Below are 20,194 nucleotides of genomic sequence, written 5' to 3' on the forward strand. Positions count from 1 at the left end.
AATTTTTTTTTTTTTTTTTTTTTGGTAGAGACATGGTCTCACTCTGTTGTCCATACTGGTCTTGAACACCTGGCCTCAAGTGGTCCTCCTGCCTTGGCCTCCCAATGTGCAGCGATTACAGGTGTGAGCCACCATGCCCAGCTTCTTAACAGGTTTTCAAGTGTTCAATACAGTATTGTTATCTATAGGCTTGTATAAGAGGAGCTTGCATGGAGAAGTCAACTGGGTAACCTGTATTGTGGCAAGAGTCAATGAAAATCATCAAATGTTTCAAACAGGGAAATGACATGATCCAATGTGGGGACAGTTGATATCTAAACAGAACGTTTCAAACAAATGCACCATCCTACACCTAAGTCTACCATGGGGGTAGTGGTACTAGAAGCATCTAGTGTGGAGAGGCCTGGGATGCTGCTAAACATCTTATAAGGCATAGGACAGCCCCTCCAAGGCAACAATCTGATCCAAGTGTCAGTCAATAGTGTGGAGGCTGAGAAACCCTGAAACAGATGACCATGAGTTTTCAGGGTCCCTAGTAGCCAGCGCCTAGAATTTCTAAGTTCATCTTCCGTTTGGAAGGCAGCATGGGGGAGGCGTCCGGGACTGGACCCTTGGCTTTAAAACCCTAAGCACGTATCTTCTTGTTTTTTTTTTTTTTTTATCTGAAATTAAAATTTAACCGAGCATCCGTATTTTTTGCAATGATGTCGAAAAGGTTGCGTGTGACGGCCACTGTGGACGCCAAAACGCTCCGAACACACGGGCTAAGTGAGCCCGGGACGCACAGACATCCTCCGGGACCGTCAGACGGAGAACTAATCTTCCGGTTGCTGGGACTAGGGAGGCCTTACATGACAGACCGGAAGCGGCCCGGGGCTGAGGCGTCCTTCTCCCCTGGCAACGTGTTGGAAAGGAAGTGGTTGCCGCAGCCGCCCCTGTGCGCCTGCGCGGACGCGCCTGCTGCTGAGGTGGAGCGGGGTCTGGCGGCCGAGACCGGCGCCTGGCGGAGCGCTGGAGAGCGGCTGGGGTGGCCGAGCCGCCTGCGAGGCCGGGATGGCGGCGCCGCTTGCTCCACGCCGGGGAGCCGAAGCTGCCGGCCGGCGCTGGACGGTGCTGCTGTCGCCCCTGCTGCTGCTGGTGCTGCTGCGGGCGCGGCCGGCAGGGGCCCTACTGGAGGGGCTGTACTGCGGCACGCGGGACTGCTACGAGGTGCTGGGCGTGAGCCGCTCGGCCGGCAAGGCGGAGATCGCGCGGGCCTACCGCCAGCTGGCCCGGCGCTACCACCCCGACCGCTATCGGCCCGAGCCCGGCGACGAGGGCCCGGGGCGGACGCCGCAGAGCGCCGAGGAGGCTTTTCTGCTGGTGGCGACCGCCTACGAGACTCTCAAGGTGAGGCCTGTGGGCGCAGATGGTCTTCGAGGACCGGCCGCGGGAAATGCGTGGCGCCGCGCCCTCGGCCCCCGGAACGCGGAGCGAGTCGCCACCACGACCTTTAGGGTGCTCACGTTTGCCACGTGGCCCTGGGAAAGAGCCGAGTCAGCCCACTGACCAGCATGGGAACAGCCCTGGGCCTTGGAGGATCAGCCAGCCCCTTCCTCGTTTTTGAGACAGTGTTATGCAAAGCTTTGGGCATCTTAAACTTGTGTGAAAATATTTTAATAACGTGCAGTTGGTACTTGCAAAGCAGGGTGATGATTATTACTAGAATCTGGCATAGGACACGGGAAATGTCTTCAGTATTGAGTGACACTGTGATCATGTCAATTTGACAGAAACTTGGTTTCTGGGGATAGTATTAACGATGACATTTATAATAGCTTGGGTTTAAGGAACTTGGAAAACACTAAGAACAATGAAAAACCAGTGAGAAGACTGGATGTTTGATTCTTGGCTCTGACGCGTCTGTATGACCTTGGTAGGGACTTAATATGCCAGAATAGCTGTTTCTTCATATGCAAAATTAAGGCCATGATACCCTCACAGGGTTATTATGGGGATTAAGTGATAAGTGTGCGAACCCCCCTATATAGCACTCATAAATAAGTGATTAAGGACTCTCAGAATTTCTAGTAGGAAATATTTTGTGACTATGTGTTCACATCTCACTTGACAGAGGTTTTATTGCATCCTGTGGGTATGAGGATGGGGAAATATAGCTGATGCTTTTTTATTCTACTGCAAAGATTAAACCATATAAGAAATAACAAACTGTAAATCATAGTTGATAGCCTCAAGGCCCCATCATACTATTGCATCAGCAATTGTAAAGTCTTTCTAGTCTTTTGATTTTGAGGCAAAGTTTTCCATGTTGCTATATTGTCTGCTTTTAATGACTGTACTTGGGGTGGTTATACTATACTTTAACCATGGACTGTTTCTCCACATTAGCTTTCCAGAGCTGAAAATACTGAGTCAAGGAGTTAATGACTTCATTCATACTTTCCAGAGCAGTTTGGACAATTTGGAATCAACAAAATGAGTGTCTCTAGTTCATTAAATTCTCACTAGCATTAGTGAGATCATAATTCTTATTGACAGTTAACTGATGTATGGGTGGGGAACTGGGAAAGTGTGTGCTGAGGCCAGAGGGCTTTGTTGCCCATTACTTAGGGTAAAGAATGAGGAGAGACTGCAGAAAAATGGGAAATAACTGTCTCCATCCAGGGCACCCCAGCATGTGAAGAAGCCCCAACCTGTGTTTATTGCAGTCAGCCAGAGGCCCTGCTGGTGGTGCTTCAAACCCTGCTGGTGCATAAGGGGGCCCAAGATAGAGAACTTCCAGAAGAGAAGGTAGCAGAGACACTGCCAGTTGTTGCTTTGTGGGATTGGGGATGAGTAGGTTTGGCATGAGAATGACGATCATGTTGGTAAGAACTTTGAAAACAAGTGCCAAGTTTAGGGGGTAGAAAAAGTACCGTAGAGAAATTCTTGCTGAGAGGGATCCCGGGTCTCTAAACATTCTCGCTATTTTTTTTGAAGAGACAAATTTGGTGGACCTGTATGGTTGCCTCTAAAAGTTTCTACCCCTGAAGTTTAGCCCTGATTTGTCAGCTAATAAAAAACTGGATGAAATAATTTGTCCACTCAAGAACAAGGAACTTTTAGGCAGTCAAAGACTAGTATGTCTGGAGAAAGTGACACTTATACCCTTGAGTCTAACAGGTTTGTGATAGTGCAAATACCTTGGAATAGGGAACTAGAAATGGGGTTGTACTGATGGAGGAGGGAGTGAGGGGAGTGTTCTGTAGCACCCCCAGACTCCCTCCCCCACACTGTATTACTGTGGAAATTATCTGAGAGAGAAAAAGAAGATGTGGGGATAGTTTGGACCCTTGAAAATCAGACCTAGCAGAACTCTGTGAAAACTCCCATTTTAAATTTATAGAGATGGACCTGGATTGACCTTCCAAACGGAGCACTTCCAGGAGCTGTTTACCTCATTGCAGATGCCGTCTCCTGGGATAAGGAAAAGGACTTTGACTTGCTGTGTGTGGGAGAAGTTATTGAAAACCAACGGGGTGGTCTGATTTTATGTCTGTCATAATGGAGAATTGTGAGGAAGTTTATCATTTCTGGCTGAAGCAAAGATAGAATGAACTGGGGTCATCCAATTTGGAGGGCCTCAGCCTTCCAAATTATTCCATTGAGGCAATGGGGATGTAACCAGTGTTTTGCTTGGATTGTATCTTTAGGCTTAGAGAGGGCTTGTGAAGAGTAAGAGGTCCAGGTGGCTTTTGCTAAGAACAGGTCAGATGAAAGAGTGGGAGAAGTTGAGTTCCAGTGGCTCTGGGATAAGAAGGGGATGCAGAAGCCTATCTCTGAATGTTGATAATAAATGTATCACCAAAATGGAAACTGTACTTGTGTAAAACATTAGTGGATTTATGACTCTGAGGTTATTTTGGTTAAAGAAATGCCCTTTTGAGAGATTTTTTTTTTTTAGATGGTTGTTAAAAAATAAGCACACTAACATGATTTAGATACAAATGCTAAGACAAGAAGATGTGACACGTGGACATTACTATTTTAGCAACAGAAGAGTCTATTTGTGCATGGAGAGGTTGAGGAAAACCAGTAAAAGAAGGATGGGTAATAATGGAAGGAAAAGGGCTGGTCGGATGCTTAGTTCACATTCCCAAAGAACTGACGATTTCAGATCTCAGCAGGACTGCAGATTTCACACACTGTTTTATAAATTAAGACAATGCAGTAGTATTCAGTGTATTTGACGATTGGGGATTCAGGGAATTCATGGACTTTGGAAGTTAGGTAAGTGGACTTTCACTCTCTGTGTCAACATTGGATCTCATGAGGTAGAACAATCTAGTCCTGTTTATGTGTTTTTAATGTGGCTATAGCACTTATCACACTGCACTGTAAAACCTGAGTAGCTCTTCCCCTCTCTGCTAAACCAGGCTCCTTATTTTTTGTGTGTATATCCGTAGCACCTAGCACAGTGTCTGGCACATCAGATAACTAATGTTAACAAAAACTCCTGTCTGCAGACAGATTCAGATAGAATGGAAATGGAAAGTGGATCTTGCCATTTTGACATTGTTATGTGCAGCCTACTTTGCTATTTAACCTAAATTAATTGTAATTTTAGAGTGGTATAGATAAGTAAATTGGATGGTTACAAATGAAAAATTCCTACATGAGAGAAAAATTGCACTTCTACTTTTAATGTTCTAAGGGCTTTTAAGTGAGAACAATAATCGTTTTTGAATGTAGATAAAATTGGATGAAGTCGATGAAATGTGAGAAATGGCATAGAAATAAGCAGATGAGGGAACAACTAGAAAGGATGCACTTAGAAACACTATGATTGGTAGAAAATGGGAAAGTGTGGAATTTGACAGTATTTTGCAAGATCACAAGATAAGAACATAGAAAAAAGGTCTTAGGAATATTGCTGGCATAAAGGTCATGTGATAAGTGAAAGGAACATGTAGAGAGCCTTTCACTCCAGACTTGTCTTGGAAGGGAGGCATTACAAGGAACACTTTAGTTTCTTTTTATCAGTCTGATTGATGTGGCAGGGCTTTAGCACTTAGGAAGATTTTGGCAAAAAAGTGGGATGGATTCGATTCTGAACCACCTGTCCTGTTATGTTACTGTTTATTGTTCATTCTTTAGTATATTCTCTTATTCAATCCTTCCTTTAACCGATACTGACGTAGGTGCTGGACAGAGACCATAACAGTGGAAAAGGAACAGTTCCTGACTTTAATATAACAAGAGAGACAAATAGTTATTGTTTGGTTATTATTTATTTAAGTTATATAATAAAAGTATGTGCAGATTATATTGCAGCACTGAGAGGAAGCAATTATGTCTTCTTGTAGTGGAGAAGAATGTACTCTTTGAGCTGATCTAGAGCAAAGTCACCAAGGTTGACAGTGAAGGGACATTTCTGGTAGAGGGAAAACTTGATCAGCAGAAACATGGAGTCATGAGTGTGCAAGGCTTGTCCCAGGAATGAGATGTAGTTTGATGAGGTATTATAGTACTGAGAATTTTCTCCACCAGTGATCACACTTTTATCATATTTCTCCCGGGGACTCTTGTTTCAGGGAAAAAAATTAACTGCACTTATTAATATTACTATTCTTTTTTAACATCATCCAGATTTCAATTAATAATTCATAATTGAGTATTCATTAAACTATTGTAAAATTATATAAATTTCTATTACAGTTGTGATGCTGATAAACAACCAAATTAAGTGAATTTATATGGATGACAGATAGCTTTCATTTCATATGCCAGCTCTGATTGGTCATGACTACCTAGAACCCTTGTAAGTGTTTTGAGACCTTTTCTGAGTTTAGTAGGAAAGAGTGACAGACATGTTTGATAGTGATTTCTCCTGTGGGCCCAGAAGAAGGGTATGGTAGCATATGTGTCACACTTACTATTTCTGCTGTGAACCCATTAATGTTTATTTTTCACTGATTCCTTAATTTCAGCTGTTATTCCCTACTTAGGGCTGAGGTTGATTACATACCAGATGTATTTGATTCTGGTGCTATGACTACCTGGCACATGAAATCAACAACAAATCAGAGCTCTTGATCAACCCAAAAACTACTAAGTTGATATAATTCCAGTCAGAGACTGAACAGTTGACATTTTAATTTAGCTTGTGCAGATTTATCATGGGTAAATGGAACATTTTAAGACATTCAGAAGAGCACAAAGACTCTTACTGCATTTTTGATAGACTTTAGGGTATTTTCTTCTAGGTTGGAAGCCTGTGAGGTACATGGGAGGGAGACCAAGGAGATTGGAACATAATTTGGAATCAGACGATGAACAAGTCTTTAAGCTGTGTTCAGGAATTTGAATAGTTACCAGAAGTATAAAGTGGAAAAATGACACAATCTTATGTTTGTTTCAGAAAGAAAATTCTGGGGGAAGCAATATTGAGATAGGGTTGGGGAGGGCAAGAAGATATTTTTGACTGAATTCATTTTATTTCCACTGTCATTTTCTGGAATCTCATCATTCCTCTTTTGTAACCTGAGAATCTCTTTGTTCATTTCCCATTCTTTTCACTTGATTTTGCTTCTTTTAAGCTACACTCACATTTTTCTTCTTTCTTCACTGTTCACTGTCTTTACTTTCTCATCTCCCTTTCATTCAAGCTGTTTATAGACTGACATGTGTACCAGCACATGTATTGCAACTGTTTTTTTTTTTTCTTTTTTTGAGATAGAGTCTCACTCTATTGCCCGGGGTAGAGTACAGTGGCAGCATCATAGCTCACTGTAACCTCAAACTCCTGGGCTTAAACCATCCTCCTGCCTCACCCTCCCACGTAGCTGAGACTACAGGTGTGCATCACCATGCCCAGCTAATTTTTTAATTTTTTGTAGAGACAGGGTCTCGCTATGTTGCTCAGGCTGGTCTTGAACTCCTGGCCTCAAGTGATCCTCCTGCCTCTGCCTCCCAAAGTGCTGGGATTCCAGGCATGAGCCACTGCGCCCAGCCTGGAACTGTTTCTTTAAGGTGAGCAGTGACACTCTAATCCCCAGATCTGATAGCTGCTCTTCATTTCTCCTTTCTATGGGAACTCTTGTGGCATGTGATATTGTTAACTATTTAGTTCTTTAAGGCTGCAGACGCCAACACCTGGGCCGTGGACCATACTGGTCTGTGGCCTGTTAGGATTGGGTCCCACAGCAGGAGATGAGCAGTGGGCAAGGAACAAAGCTTCATCTATATTTACAGCTGCTCCCCATCACATGCCATGCCCGCCCGCTCCCCCTCCCAACCCCTGCTCCCAGGTCCATGGTAAAATTTCCTTCCATGACTCCATGAAACTGGTTCCTGGTGCCAAAAAAGTTGGGGACTGTTGCTAAGGTGTTCCTCCCGGACTTCGCTGATGGCAGTCCTGTCCTGTTTCTCTTATCCTTTTCAGTCTTTGTAGTCTTCGTTTTCTCTGCCAACACCTTAAACATTGCTTTTCCAGGGAGTTCTGTCCTTTGTGTACTCTTCTTTTTTATTTTCTAAGTTCTTCCTGACAAACCTCAACTATTAATATATCCTTGACTCAGCCACTGCTTTTAAGCTGACAGCTCTAAAACCTGCATGTTCTCCAGGCTGATATTTTCAACTGCCTCTTGTCTGTAGCACAGGTAGCCACAATCAAACATGTCTGAAATCAATCTTGTTATCTTTGTTAAAGCATAAACTCTAAAAGAGGATGTAATCATGATTCTCATACAAATACAAAATGAACATGTGTCAGAGATTTTATTTAACTCATTAATTAATGAGGGAACCAGTATTATTAAAAGTAGTTCAAAAGAGAAAAAATGCCACACATTTGTAGTCAGATAGGGAATACTGAAATATGCTTATAAAACTGGCCAGTATCCGCAAGGCAATAATCAGTTGCATTCCACTGAACACAATTTGTTTTTCTGTGAGCAGGAATTATTTGCACTATTTCTAGTTTTCTACATGTTACTTCTGTCTCTACAGAGTTAAAGTAGGTTAGTCAAAGACAAACAAACGTGGTCTCCTATAGGAATAGATAATCCTTAGAGGCTCCAGGAATTGAAAGGATATTGTTTTCCTTTCCTGTTTCAAAATCTTCCATAGTTTTTTTAATTGCATCTTCTCTAAACTTGTTATCCTCTTCCTGTATTCTTTATCTTGGTGAGTAACATGGTCCACACAGTAACTCTAATTAGAAACTTTGATATCATGCCCACTATCTCCTTTGATTCTTTTGTACCACTTTAATTACCAAGTTCAATTTATTTGATTTCTTAGCTGCTAAAATCTATTTCTTCCTCATCCCATTTTTTACAATATTACTAGAGTAGTCTTTCAAAAATATACACTTCTACACAATGCCGTTGTTCTCGTACTTGAAAACAGTTTGTTTTTCAATAGCACAGATGATAACATCCTAATTGTGGTGTAGCATCCAGGATCCTCTAACAGTTCTTATCTAGATTTACCTTCTTAGCTACATTTACTACTCCTTTCTTCTAAATCTCCCCAGTGCTTAAACTTCACTGAATCTATCATATTCTTTGCTGCTTCTGTACCTTAACACCTGCTATTTTCTTTGCCTGGAACAAGCAAGTCTCACCATACCTTGCTTGCTTTTTAAGATCCAGCTCCCATTTCATCTCTTCTGTGAATCCCATTGCCAGATCCCAGGCAGTGTTAGTCCCCTGTTCCTCAGCACATTTAATTGTGCTTTTCTTGCTTCTCTTCTTCTAGATGGGAGGGTTCTTGAGGCCAAGACCTTGTCTTATATGTCCTTTTATCCTCCTTTGTGTTCAACACAAGGCTTAATGTTCTGTATCATTATCTGCTGGACTGAAAATGACTAAGGTTTTTAAAAGCTAAGGTGACGAAGTAAATGATTATAGTACTAACTGAAACACAGAAAAGAGCAGATTTGGTTTTTGAACATGTTGAATTTGAAATATTTATGTTAACATTTAGAAAATGTTGAGGACATGGTTGAAAATAGCAGGAACCAGGGAAAACAGAGGTAATATTCCAAATCAAGGAAATTGTTGAGACTACATGCAGAATGAGAAGAGAAGACATATGACAAGATAGTTGCACTAGTGACTGGTGGGCAGGGAACAAGAAAAGAAATGAAACTGTTAGCAGTTAATTTTCTTCCTCTTTAGTAGGATATAATGGCCCAGAAAAAAATTTAGGGAAGCAGGGGTTATTTTATTTTGAAGGATCATTTGTGTGTGTGTGTGTGTGTGTGTGTTTCTTTTAAAAATAGGATTAATATATGTTTTTAAGAATGAATACAATATTATTACATTTTCATATATTATTGATTCCTGGCCTTTACCATTTGAAAATGGTTTCTATACTCTGTATAATAGAAATTTTTTAATGTAGGCTGGCTGCAATATCAAATTATTGCAATTTATGACTTCCTTCAAAGGCAAGAGCATAATGTATTTTGCCTCTGGGGAGGAGGGATGATCATTTTCATAAGAGAAGGAAGGATTCAGTGCTTTCTTTGCTTGTGGGTTTCCTCTTGTTCACTTTTGATCTAGATATTGGTGGCTATGTTCCAGTCCTCCTGCATAAGCCCAAGAGGATTGGGAATGGAGTGGACACCAGCAGAAGCACCATTTATTCCTGTAGAGATTAGAAACAAGGAGTTTATTGCCCTGCTTGTCAAGGCTCAGGACAGAGAGGAGGAAGAAACAAGTATAAAGGTTTTGGTTTTGGAAAGAAGTTGGAATCTCCAGACTCTGGGACCTTAAGATCCACAAAATTGCTGAAAGAAAAAGTACTACCTTATTGAAAGGTAAGATAATTAAACTGTTTTAAGGTTTAAGCTATTTTAGCCAAAGTAGCATATTTTCATAAGCTATGAGTTCAAGGAGTCGTTTCTGCTAAGCTGAAGTTTTTGTGACATAATCACCCATCTAGCCTTGCTGGTGAGATGGACGCCTGTGTGGCTGGAGAGATGTATATAGTGAAGGAAAACCTTTATAAAATTCTACTCATTTTTGAAATGATAGTTACTGAATGCCAGGCACTGTGCTAGGCCTTGGATATACAGAGATTAATGAGTCACCCTACCTATCTTCTAGAAATTTTCATACAAGGAAAAGAAAAAAAAACTGATGATTACAATGTGATAAGTGCTATAAAAAATAGGTACTAAGTGTAATAAGAGTGGTCTAACTCTGAGGCAGTAACATTTATGTCCTAAAGGATTAATAGAAGCTCATGAATTTGGAAGAAAGGGATGGACTTCAAGTTAGAGAGAATTGTATGTTCAACGATGTAGGTATGAAAAAGCATGTTGTATTGGAAGAACACACCAAATTCTAGAACTTGCTATCTGACTGTTTGCTATGGGTAAAAGAGGGGAGCATGCTAAGAGATGTTACTAGGTAGGTGAGTTTGGGCCTGTTGTGGAGGCCTTGTTGCATGCAAAGGAAGTTTTAACCTTGGCCGTGGGGAAACATTCGAGATAAAAAACCAAAACTTGTGGGGCTACTGTAGTTCCACGAAGAGTAGGAGAAGAAAATAAATATATTGTCTTAAAATAAGAATGTACCTTCGCTCTCTAATTGAGTTCCAGAAAGAGAGATGGTTCTTATTCTGTCTTTTCTTTGCTAATATTTCTGGTATCCTCTTGTTCTTACTAGGTTGATTCTAATCTTTGTAGGTTACTAAAGAGTAGGATTTTGACTTAAGCTATTGAGAACTCCTAACTTTTACCAATTTGTGCTGACCTTGAATACTTTCTGAAGTGTATACATGCCTCAGCCTAAAGATCATTTTATTCATTCTGGAGAGAAAGCTATAAGCCCTAGAGTGAAGATTAAATAAATTGAATAAATGCTACAAGGAAGTGGCCATCTTTCTAGTCTCTAATTTTGACCAAAACAGGGTCATAAACTTATGGTGACCTCAAGGAAAAGAAAACCATCGAAAGAGAAGTCAGACATGACTCTGAGACCTTTCGCAGGAATTAGGTGGTATGAGGACTCACTAGGTGGCCCTGAATAGACCCCACAGGCTCTGCTTGCAGTAGAGAGGCCAGACACACAGTATAGATTTTGGAGTAGCTTGTGTTGGAACATTAATTGACCATCCTGTTAAAAGAGTTCAGGGCTTGGTGAAGTCACAAATCTAGAAACCAGTGAGAAGATATTGACCCTGGTGGAAGATCTGGGTGAAATGTTTTGAAGAGGGATGATATCTGCATTCTGTGTAATGTGAGCAGCTTCACTCAGATAAGACAACAAAAGAGAGAAGGTAGCCATTGGAAACATGTCCACACACAAGATTTCAGTGATACTCAGAGACCTTGCTGTGCATGCGAACTAGCGGAAGCACAGACCGCCAGGGCAAAGGGCTCAGCGTGGACAGCGATGCTGGAGGATTGCAGGAATCTGCTGTCAGTGTGGCGTTAAGTTTCCAAACTATTTAATATATGTAATCTAGTTGGAGCAAGAACAATCGTATTGGAAGAAATACATTTCAAAAGGCATCTGTCGAGATTGGGGGCTGAGTTAAAAGTCAGGAATTTCAGGCTCAAAACAGGGCATTTCTGTAAAATTAGCCCAAAGGCAAAAAGTAGAGGGAGAATGGAAAAGTTCTCAAGGGGTATCTGGAAGCACTCAAAATGAGACACCTCGAGAGACATGGACTGTTGTCTTCAGGACTGTGTGTATCATCTCTACAAAGTTTTATGCTTTCTAGTTTAGAAGCTCTGGAATATCATGATGACCTCAAGAAGGAATAATGGATTGACAGTTGAGACATATGGCAGTTGCTGCAAGAAAATCCTTTCTCATGGAAGAGAACATACAAGGAGTGAATTTGAGAATAACATCACCTGAGCTCACTCCTCCATATATAATTGGCACCTCTCATATTGACGCGCCATGTAGTGCCATGAAATAATCTTTAAATATATTCACATCTAATTAAACCAGATACTGTCAATAGTTTATATAGTTTCATATATCAGTAAGAAGTAAAATATATTTTGAGTGTAATGAATGTAGGAGAACTGTTACTGAGAATGCTCTCGCTCAGATTCAGAATCCTTTTTTTTTTTTTTTTGAGATAGGGTCTCGCTTTGTTGCCCATGGTGGAGTGCAGTGGCACAATCATAGCTCACTGCAACCTTAAACTCCTGGGCTCAAATGATCCTCCTGCCTCAGTGTCCCAATTAGCTAGGACTACAGGTACATGCCACCATGCCTGGCTAATTTAAAAAAGAATTTTTCGGTAGAGATGAGGTCTCACTATGTTGCCCAGGCTGGTCTTGAACTCCTGGCCTCAAGTGAGCCACCTCACTCAGCCAGATTCAAAATTCTTAATAGAAAATACATAATGATTTTATTAGATACAAGGAAGATTTTGTCATTGGCAAACAACTTGTTTTAAATCTAAGAAACTACATACTGGGGGACTCAGAAAGATGCCCTGAACAGACATTAGAGCATCTGTCTGCAGTAGTAAGGAACTAATTTTAGATTTTGAAATGCCTTTAGCTAAGAATCTGCAACTTTATGAATGTTTCATCCTAGAAAGAAATCCTCTGAGTTAAAAAAGATTTTTATTTTTGTAATGGTTTTTGTTGCACTCACGTATAGCGAGTAAAGAATTTTTTTGGTCTTACTTTTTATCTTTAGCATTTTTTTTTTTTTTTGAAATCAGACAAGTTGAAAAATAAGATTTTTTGTGTATGGGATAAAAAGCAAATTGTAACCTAGTTTAACAGCTCTGAACCTATGTAGCTCAGTAAAACATTGGCATTTATTCCTGTCAGAGATTGATTAGAATTAGAGAAGATTTTTTTAAAAAATGTTTTATGTGTGAACATTCAGAGCAGCATTTCAGAATGCGATAATTCTTTCAGTGAGTTTGTATGAGTAAGAAAGATCTATATGTTACCTCATTTATGTACTAGGCTGTGACAATGTGTTATAATAGTAAAGCACTATATATTTGTAGCATGTTTTTATATAATGTTTGCCATTTGATATTCAGAACAACCATGTGAAAATAGTAGGGCAGATATTGTTATCTCTTTTTGTAAATGAAGAAAAGTCAGACTCAAGAGAGGCTAAAATTTAGCTATTAAAGTTAATTTAGCAAATTAAAATTTGCCCAATGCCACAAAGCTAGACTTTGAGCATTGTACTGCATTGATGTCTCAACGTTTCTGAGGTGAGCATAGTTCGGTTTTGTAGGCACAGATTGGCTTCACCTACTTTCTGCTGTCTTAATCATTGCTTTCAGCAGAAAACTTTCTATACAAGGCTGGAACATGATTTTGAATATATACAAGAGATAAACATTTTTTTTAATCAACAGTTGAGAATAATTGTCAACATGCTCTTAAGTTATAGGAACATGGTGACATCATTATTAGCACCACAGCATGAGCTAAAAAGTAAAAAGACTAAATGCTTAATGTTATTAAAGTGTTTTTATTTTTCCTAGAAGACTAACAGTACTCAAGAATTTTGAGAAATACTTTTATTATGCTTTTATAGCTAGTATTGAAGCTCTGGAAACATTTATATGTCTTTAAAGAGTAATGGGAAATTTTTGATTTTGACAGTTTCAATTCTTTTGCTCACATTAATCTTACCTAATTATAAAATTCTAGATTTGACTTAACAGATTATAAACTAAGGCCACTTAATGAAATGTCCTATGAAATTGGGTATCTTGTCATTTTACAGGATGAAGAAACACGAAAAGATTATGACTACATGCTGGATCATCCAGAAGAGTACTACAGCCATTACTACCACTACTATAGCAGGCGGCTAGCCCCTAAAGTAGATGTTAGAGTAGTGATTTTGGTCAGCGTGTGTGCTATTTCGGTGTTTCAGGTGTGTATTGATGGATATGTGTATCTGTGTGTACATGCATGAGTGCACATTGCCTCGTGCTAGTCCTTAAAACTGAACTGCAAGTATCTTTTTGTAAAATTTTACTTCTGGTTGAGATTAATTTTTTACATTAGAAAAATATTCATTTATTCAACCAATTGGCAGTATTGGAATCTTTGTCAGTGGAAAATCTAAGACATTGATGATGAATGTTGTTATAGAATACAAAAGAGGCTGGGCGTGGTGGCTCAGGCTTCTTAATCCCAGCACTCTGAGAGGCCAAGCTGGGAGAATTGCTTGAGGTCAGGAGTTCGAGACCAGCCTGAACAAGAGCAAGACCCTATCCCTACTAAAAATAGAAAAAAATAGCCAGGTACGCCTATAGTCCCACCTACTTGGGAGGCTGAAGTTAGGAGTATCACTTGAGCCCAGGAGTTTGAGGTTGCAGTAAGCTATGATGATGCCACTGCATTCTAGCCCCGGGGAACAGAGCAAGACCCTGCCTCAAAAAAAAAACCAAAAAACAAAAACAAAACAAACAACAACAACAACAAAAAAGGAAAGGACTCAAAACAACGCTTCAAAAATCCAGATCCTTTCTCATTGCTCCCTCTAGTGTATTTTCCATGTAACAGCCAGAGTAAATGTCAAGTAGATCATATCATTTACGTTTGTAGAACTTTTCAATGATTTCTCATTAAACTTGGGGAAATCTGAACTCCTTAATCTGACCTAACAAGTCCTGGCTTCCATCACCAAATGTCATTAGTGCTTGCCATCATAATAACAACCAAAATGTCCCACACATTCCTATATGTCCCAATGGCATTTTTGCTTACGTTGGAAACCTCTGAAATAGGCTGGGCACAGTGGCGCAGCCTATAATCCCAACACTTTGGGAGGCTGAGGTGGAAGGATCGCCTCAGGTCAGGAGTTTGAGACCAGCTTGGGCAACATAGTGAGACCCCATCCCTACAAAAATTGTTTTAAATTACCCAGGTGTGGTGGCGTATACTTGTAGTCCTGGTTACTTTGGAGGCAGAGATGGGAGAATCACTTGAGCCCAGGAGTTCAGGGCTGTAGTGAGCAATGATCACGCTATAGCACTTTAGCGTGGGCAACAGCACAAGCTGCTGTCTTTAAAACAATAAAAAAAAAAGAAAACCTCTGAAATAGATTAAAAGAGGTACAGTAACTTTTTATGTTGTTTTAAAATATCACAAAAATTTAACTTCAGCCTGAAATAAATTTTCCCTCTTATTAAAATAACCATGCCTATCATGTGTTCATTTAGTGGAAAAGAACAAGTCAAATGACTAGAATGAAGCAATTTGCTAGTTTGAAAATTACTTCTTCAGTTTAATTGGTAAAAGAATTCCTATTGAAGATGGAAGTGGTATATTTTAAATGTATCAGCTTTTGTAGAATTATTAGTCTTTCAAAGGGGAGAGCAGGAATAATTTTACTTTTTTACTTTAAATAATACTATAGTAACCTTTTTTTGGCTATTTTTAATAAATTGCTGTTATCATATTTCAGGATGTTATTGGTATAACTGCTATATTCATTCAGTAAACAGGAACTGAAATGTATGGAGGTACCATAATATGAGGAGCAGGTTTTTTTCTTACAATAAAAGCTTTTGTGGTTGAATACATTTATGAAGTATGTTAATGTTTTCCTGTTCAAATAGTTAGAGTTCAAACATATTTGAATCTTTCATCAGAATAGGAGTGCTATTATGATATATGTGGATGGTTTAGGAAAATATGAATGAATATAATTGCCTGATATACCCTGTGAATATTTTTTTTTTTTTTTTGAGACAGAGTCTTGCTTTGTTGCCCGGGCTAGAGTGAGTGCCGTGGCATTAGCCTAGCTCACAGCAACCTCAAACTCCTGGGCTCAAGCCATCCTTCTGCCTCAGCCTCCCGAGTAGCTAGGAGTACAGGCATGTGCCACCATGCCCAGCTAATTTTTTCTATATGTATTTTAGTTGGCCAGATAATTTGTTTCTATTTTTAGCACCATGCCCAGCTAATTTTTTCTATATATATTTTAGTTGGCCAGATAATTTCTTTCTTTTTTTAGTAGAGACGGGGTCTCACTCTTGCTCAGGCTGGTCTCGAACTCCTGACCTCGAGCGATCCACCCGCCTCAGCCTCCCAGAGTGCTAGGATTACAGGCGTGAGCCACCGCGCCCGGCCCGCCTTGTGAATTTTTTTTTTTTTTTTTTTTTTTTTTGAGACAGAGTCTCACTCTGTTGCCCAGGCTAGAGTGAGTGCCGTGGCGTCAGCCTAGCTCACAGCAACCTCAAACTCCTGAGCTCAAGCGATCCTCCTGTCTCAGCCTTCCGAGTAGCTGGGACTACAGGCATGCACCACCATGCCCGGCTAATTTTTTCTATATATATTTTTAGCTGTCCATATAATTTCTTTCTATTTTTAGTAGAGATGGGGTCTCGCTCTTGCTCAGGCTGGTCTCGAACTCCTGAGCTCAAACGATCCGCCCACCTCGGCCTCCCAGAGTGCTAGGATTACAGGCGTGAGCCACCGCGCCCGGCCACCGCCCTGTGAATTTTTTAAACAAATTCCTTACTAGCTAGTTTTTGCCATTTAACTCTTTCTCTAGTAAGTAGGTTGCAGTTTAACAACAACAACAAAAATAAACCAGAAAAAAAAAAATAGGTTTCTTAATAGTGATCTATGATCTAGGGAAGAGCTAAATGGCAAAGATATGAAACTTTAGGTGTATTGTGGTCCCCTCAGTCAGTCCTCTGATCTTGGTTATCTCCTGTGTGAATCAATGGCTTTGTGGCTTAGCTCAGAGTTTACCTTAGTTATCCAGCCTTGAAATCCTATGTACATGTGGGCATTGTTCAATTGCATCTTTTACTTACAAAGTAGGATCTTTGAAACCCCTGTTTTTAATCATAATGGGTTTCTTGGGTGGTGGTATTCACCAACACACTCTATCATCTATTAATTTTGGTAATAAAAATGACTCATTTTTCTTTGTCAAATATTCTAGTTTTTCAGTTGGTGGAATAGCTACAATAAGGCAATCAGCTACCTAGCCACAGTGCCCAAGTACCGAATTCAAGCTACAGAGATCGCCAGGCAGCAGGGACTGCTCAAAAAAGCCAAAGAAAAAGGCAGAAACAAAAAGTCCAAAGAGGAAATTCGTGACGAGGAGGAGAATATCATAAAGAACATTATAAAAAGTAAAATAGATATAAAGGGAGGCTATCAGAAGCCCCAAATATGTGATCTTCTTCTGTTTCAAATTATCTTAGCTCCTTTTCACCTGTGCTCATATATAGTCTGGTATTGCCGATGGATCTATAATTTCAACATCAAAGGCAAAGAATATGGAGAAGAAGAGAGACTATATATCATACGTAAATCTATGAAGATGTCAAAGTCTCAATTTGATAGTCTAGAAGATCACCAGAAAGAAACTTTTCTTAAACGGGAGCTCTGGATAAAGGAGAACTATGAGGTGAGTAGTCACTCTGCTGTGATTTTAATGTCATTCTCCTGACCAAGTTAAAATTAGGTATATGATAGGAGATCTCAGAGTTGTATTTAAATTTCTGAAATCCAGGAGTTAAATAATGAATAAAGATCTTTTATTGAGAGTATGACTGTATTTGGGAGTGGGGCAGTGAGTTTTTAACCTGTAATTTCTCTTTTTAAAAGATGAACTTCAAATACTTTAATTGACTAATTCTGAAAAAGCTTTAAGAGTCATCTAATTTGTTGTGTTAAACTGAAATGGAATGAGATATGTATGTTTGCAAGGATGTTTCAACAACTTTCTGTTAATTGCACTAATTAAAATGTGGTCTTCCCCAAGTTTTCTTCTAGTCTTGTAAACCTAACCACACAGATTTAAAAAAACAAAACAAAACAAAACAGAGAACAAGAAATGGAAATTTTGTTGAAATAACTTCATTTCAAAATAATTGAGCACAGGATCTTCTACACAATAACTAATACATATATGGAAAGTTACTTTTATTTTACTTTTAAATTAAATTGACTTACTGTAACGTCTCTAAACTTTTGGAGATTTTAATAAATGCTTTATTCGGTAATTGTCAGCTACAAAAATTACTTTGAGGTGATCAGCTACCTAGCCATAGTGCTAAAGGGACTAGCAGTCTCATCATAATGATATTGTTTTACATTCTGGGTAAAATTGATTGGTTAATATAGTAACTATAAGAATTGAGCACAGTGAAATTCTTAAGACATCTGAAATACATTAGTTTTTTTTTTTTTAGTTTCATAGTCATTCATATTATAGGTAATGTTCTAAATAGATTTTACTGAAAGCAAAGTTTTGGTCTGAATTATATTAATATTTAAGTAATTTAACTTACAAATTGCCAGATGTTTTGCAAGTAGATACTTGTATATTCAGCCTGTTTATAAATAACATAAAAATGGCAGGTAATATACTAGTTAGTTCCTAAACTATTTGAAAAGTTTTCTTTTTTAACTATGTTAAGCAGCCCAATCTGAAATCTGTATCTTTCTTAGAGTGCTATTCTGGGGTGAATCATAATATGTTACTGTGAGGTTATCTTAGTTATTACTTCCTAATATTTAGAAGTAAAATCGTTTCTTTCTACAATTTAATGTGGCTATGAAACTGGCTCTGACAACTTGTCCATTTTGCTTCAGTTGACATCCACTAAAAGTTACAGAAATGCAGCTGTTTTTTGTTCTCTGTGTTTTCATAGGTTTTAACTCTATGCTTTATTTAGACTTCTTTGGAAACTTTAATAAAAAATATTTTGAAAAACCAATAATTATCTTTGAAGATAAACATAGATACCAGTTTAGTTTGGAGACAAACATATATGTAAGGTCATTTTGTTCCTTGGTTAAGATCAACAAATCTGTAAGTCATCAGTTTAAATTTTACAAATAAAGTATTGATTCTTTAATTTTGGACATGAGTTGTAGAGAGGAAATCTTAAGCCCATTAAACTCAGCTTATATATGATTTCAGTGTGGAAAAGAATGTATTCCTAGGTTCCAGAAATGAGTGACAAAAAATTACTAGTTCTTCTTGTAAAAGTGGTTCTTATTTAACAACGAATGTTAAAATGATTAATTGCTTAGTATTTTTAGATGAATGGTTTTCAGAAGACAAACCAGTACATTCATTGGAAACTTTCACCTAAGTTATATTTGAAAAATGTAAATATGCCATAAAGCTTATGGCAAATGTTTCTCTTTGGATTGTAAAGTCATTTAGTGTTATTTATACTTACAGGTCTACAAACAAGAGCAAGAGGAAGAATTAAAGAAGAAATTGGCAAATGACCCTAGATGGAAGAGGTACAGGAGATGGATGAAGAATGAAGGGCCCGGACGGTTAACATTTGTGGACGACTAAAGATGGGTGGAACGCTACTATGCCAAACCTGAATCATGATATTATTTTCATAACTGAATTATTTCAGAAATGTATCAAGTGACTGCTCCTCAGCAGTAACTAAAATTCCTCCAGTGTTTGATTAAAGAGAATAATGTAGAAAGTTAAATTTTCCCTTAAAACTTTATACATAAGACATTTATGATTATTCAATTTTTATAATCTGTGGCTTTTGTTAAAAGATTTCACATGAAGATTTATTAGTTGCCATTTAAAAATTTTATATGTTTAGTTAAAAGATTTGACATGAAAATTTATTAGACACCATTTAAAATTTTTGTGTGTTCAATGTTTATTCTTCAAGAGTGTTTCCTTATTCTTTGTTCTAGTGCTACATTTTTCTGCTTTTCCGATCTCTATATTTTCACAAAACTTAAACAAATTTAATAGCATTTAATGACAATATCGTGAGTGTCTTTCTAGATGCAAACTGCTTCAACAGAGTGAATTCAGTTATCACGTCGTCTTCATTACACTCATTATGGGATTGAAATATGTTCAGAATAACCTCTCTAGGAGAGTCTTCTGCTAAAATGCCTTTATTATCTACCCCCGCCCCCATCATAATATTCTTAATAAGATCAGAAACTCTCCAGGAGAGTGAGTCTACCCCCATGTCCTTGTAGGATGATCTTGCTTACAGTCTCGTTGTAGGACTATAACTGTATTCTCAGACAAACATTTCTCCAGGAAGGACCTTGTGAAAAGGTCTTTTGTACCACAGTATTGCTCTTTTTTTTTTTTCCTCTTCAATTTAAAAAAAAAAAAGTGACAGGGCAGAGATAGTGTACTGAAAAGCTGTTCATGTATTATGAAGTCTTTGGTGAAAAATCCATTGTACATGAGAGCATTTACATGCACTTAAACCA

At 38.8% G+C, this 20,194-nt stretch overlaps 1 protein-coding gene across 1 annotated transcript; it reads left to right on the forward strand.

The window, feature by feature from the left end:
* The first annotated feature begins 955 nt into the window (after positions 1-955).
* Positions 956-19,855, forward strand: DNAJC25 (DnaJ heat shock protein family (Hsp40) member C25). The gene is made up of 4 exons (XM_069474551.1): positions 956-1,389; positions 13,722-13,874; positions 16,905-17,375; positions 19,164-19,855. Exons 1-4 carry the CDS (start codon positions 1,054-1,056, stop codon positions 19,284-19,286), a joined length of 1,083 nt encoding a protein of 360 aa, XP_069330652.1. The 5' UTR covers positions 956-1,053; the 3' UTR covers positions 19,287-19,855.
* The last annotated feature ends 339 nt before the right edge of the window (positions 19,856-20,194 follow it).

Source organism: Eulemur rufifrons, chromosome 7 (genome assembly GCF_041146395.1).
Source record: "Eulemur rufifrons isolate Redbay chromosome 7, OSU_ERuf_1, whole genome shotgun sequence".
Classification (NCBI taxonomy): Eukaryota; Metazoa; Chordata; class Mammalia; order Primates; family Lemuridae; genus Eulemur; species Eulemur rufifrons.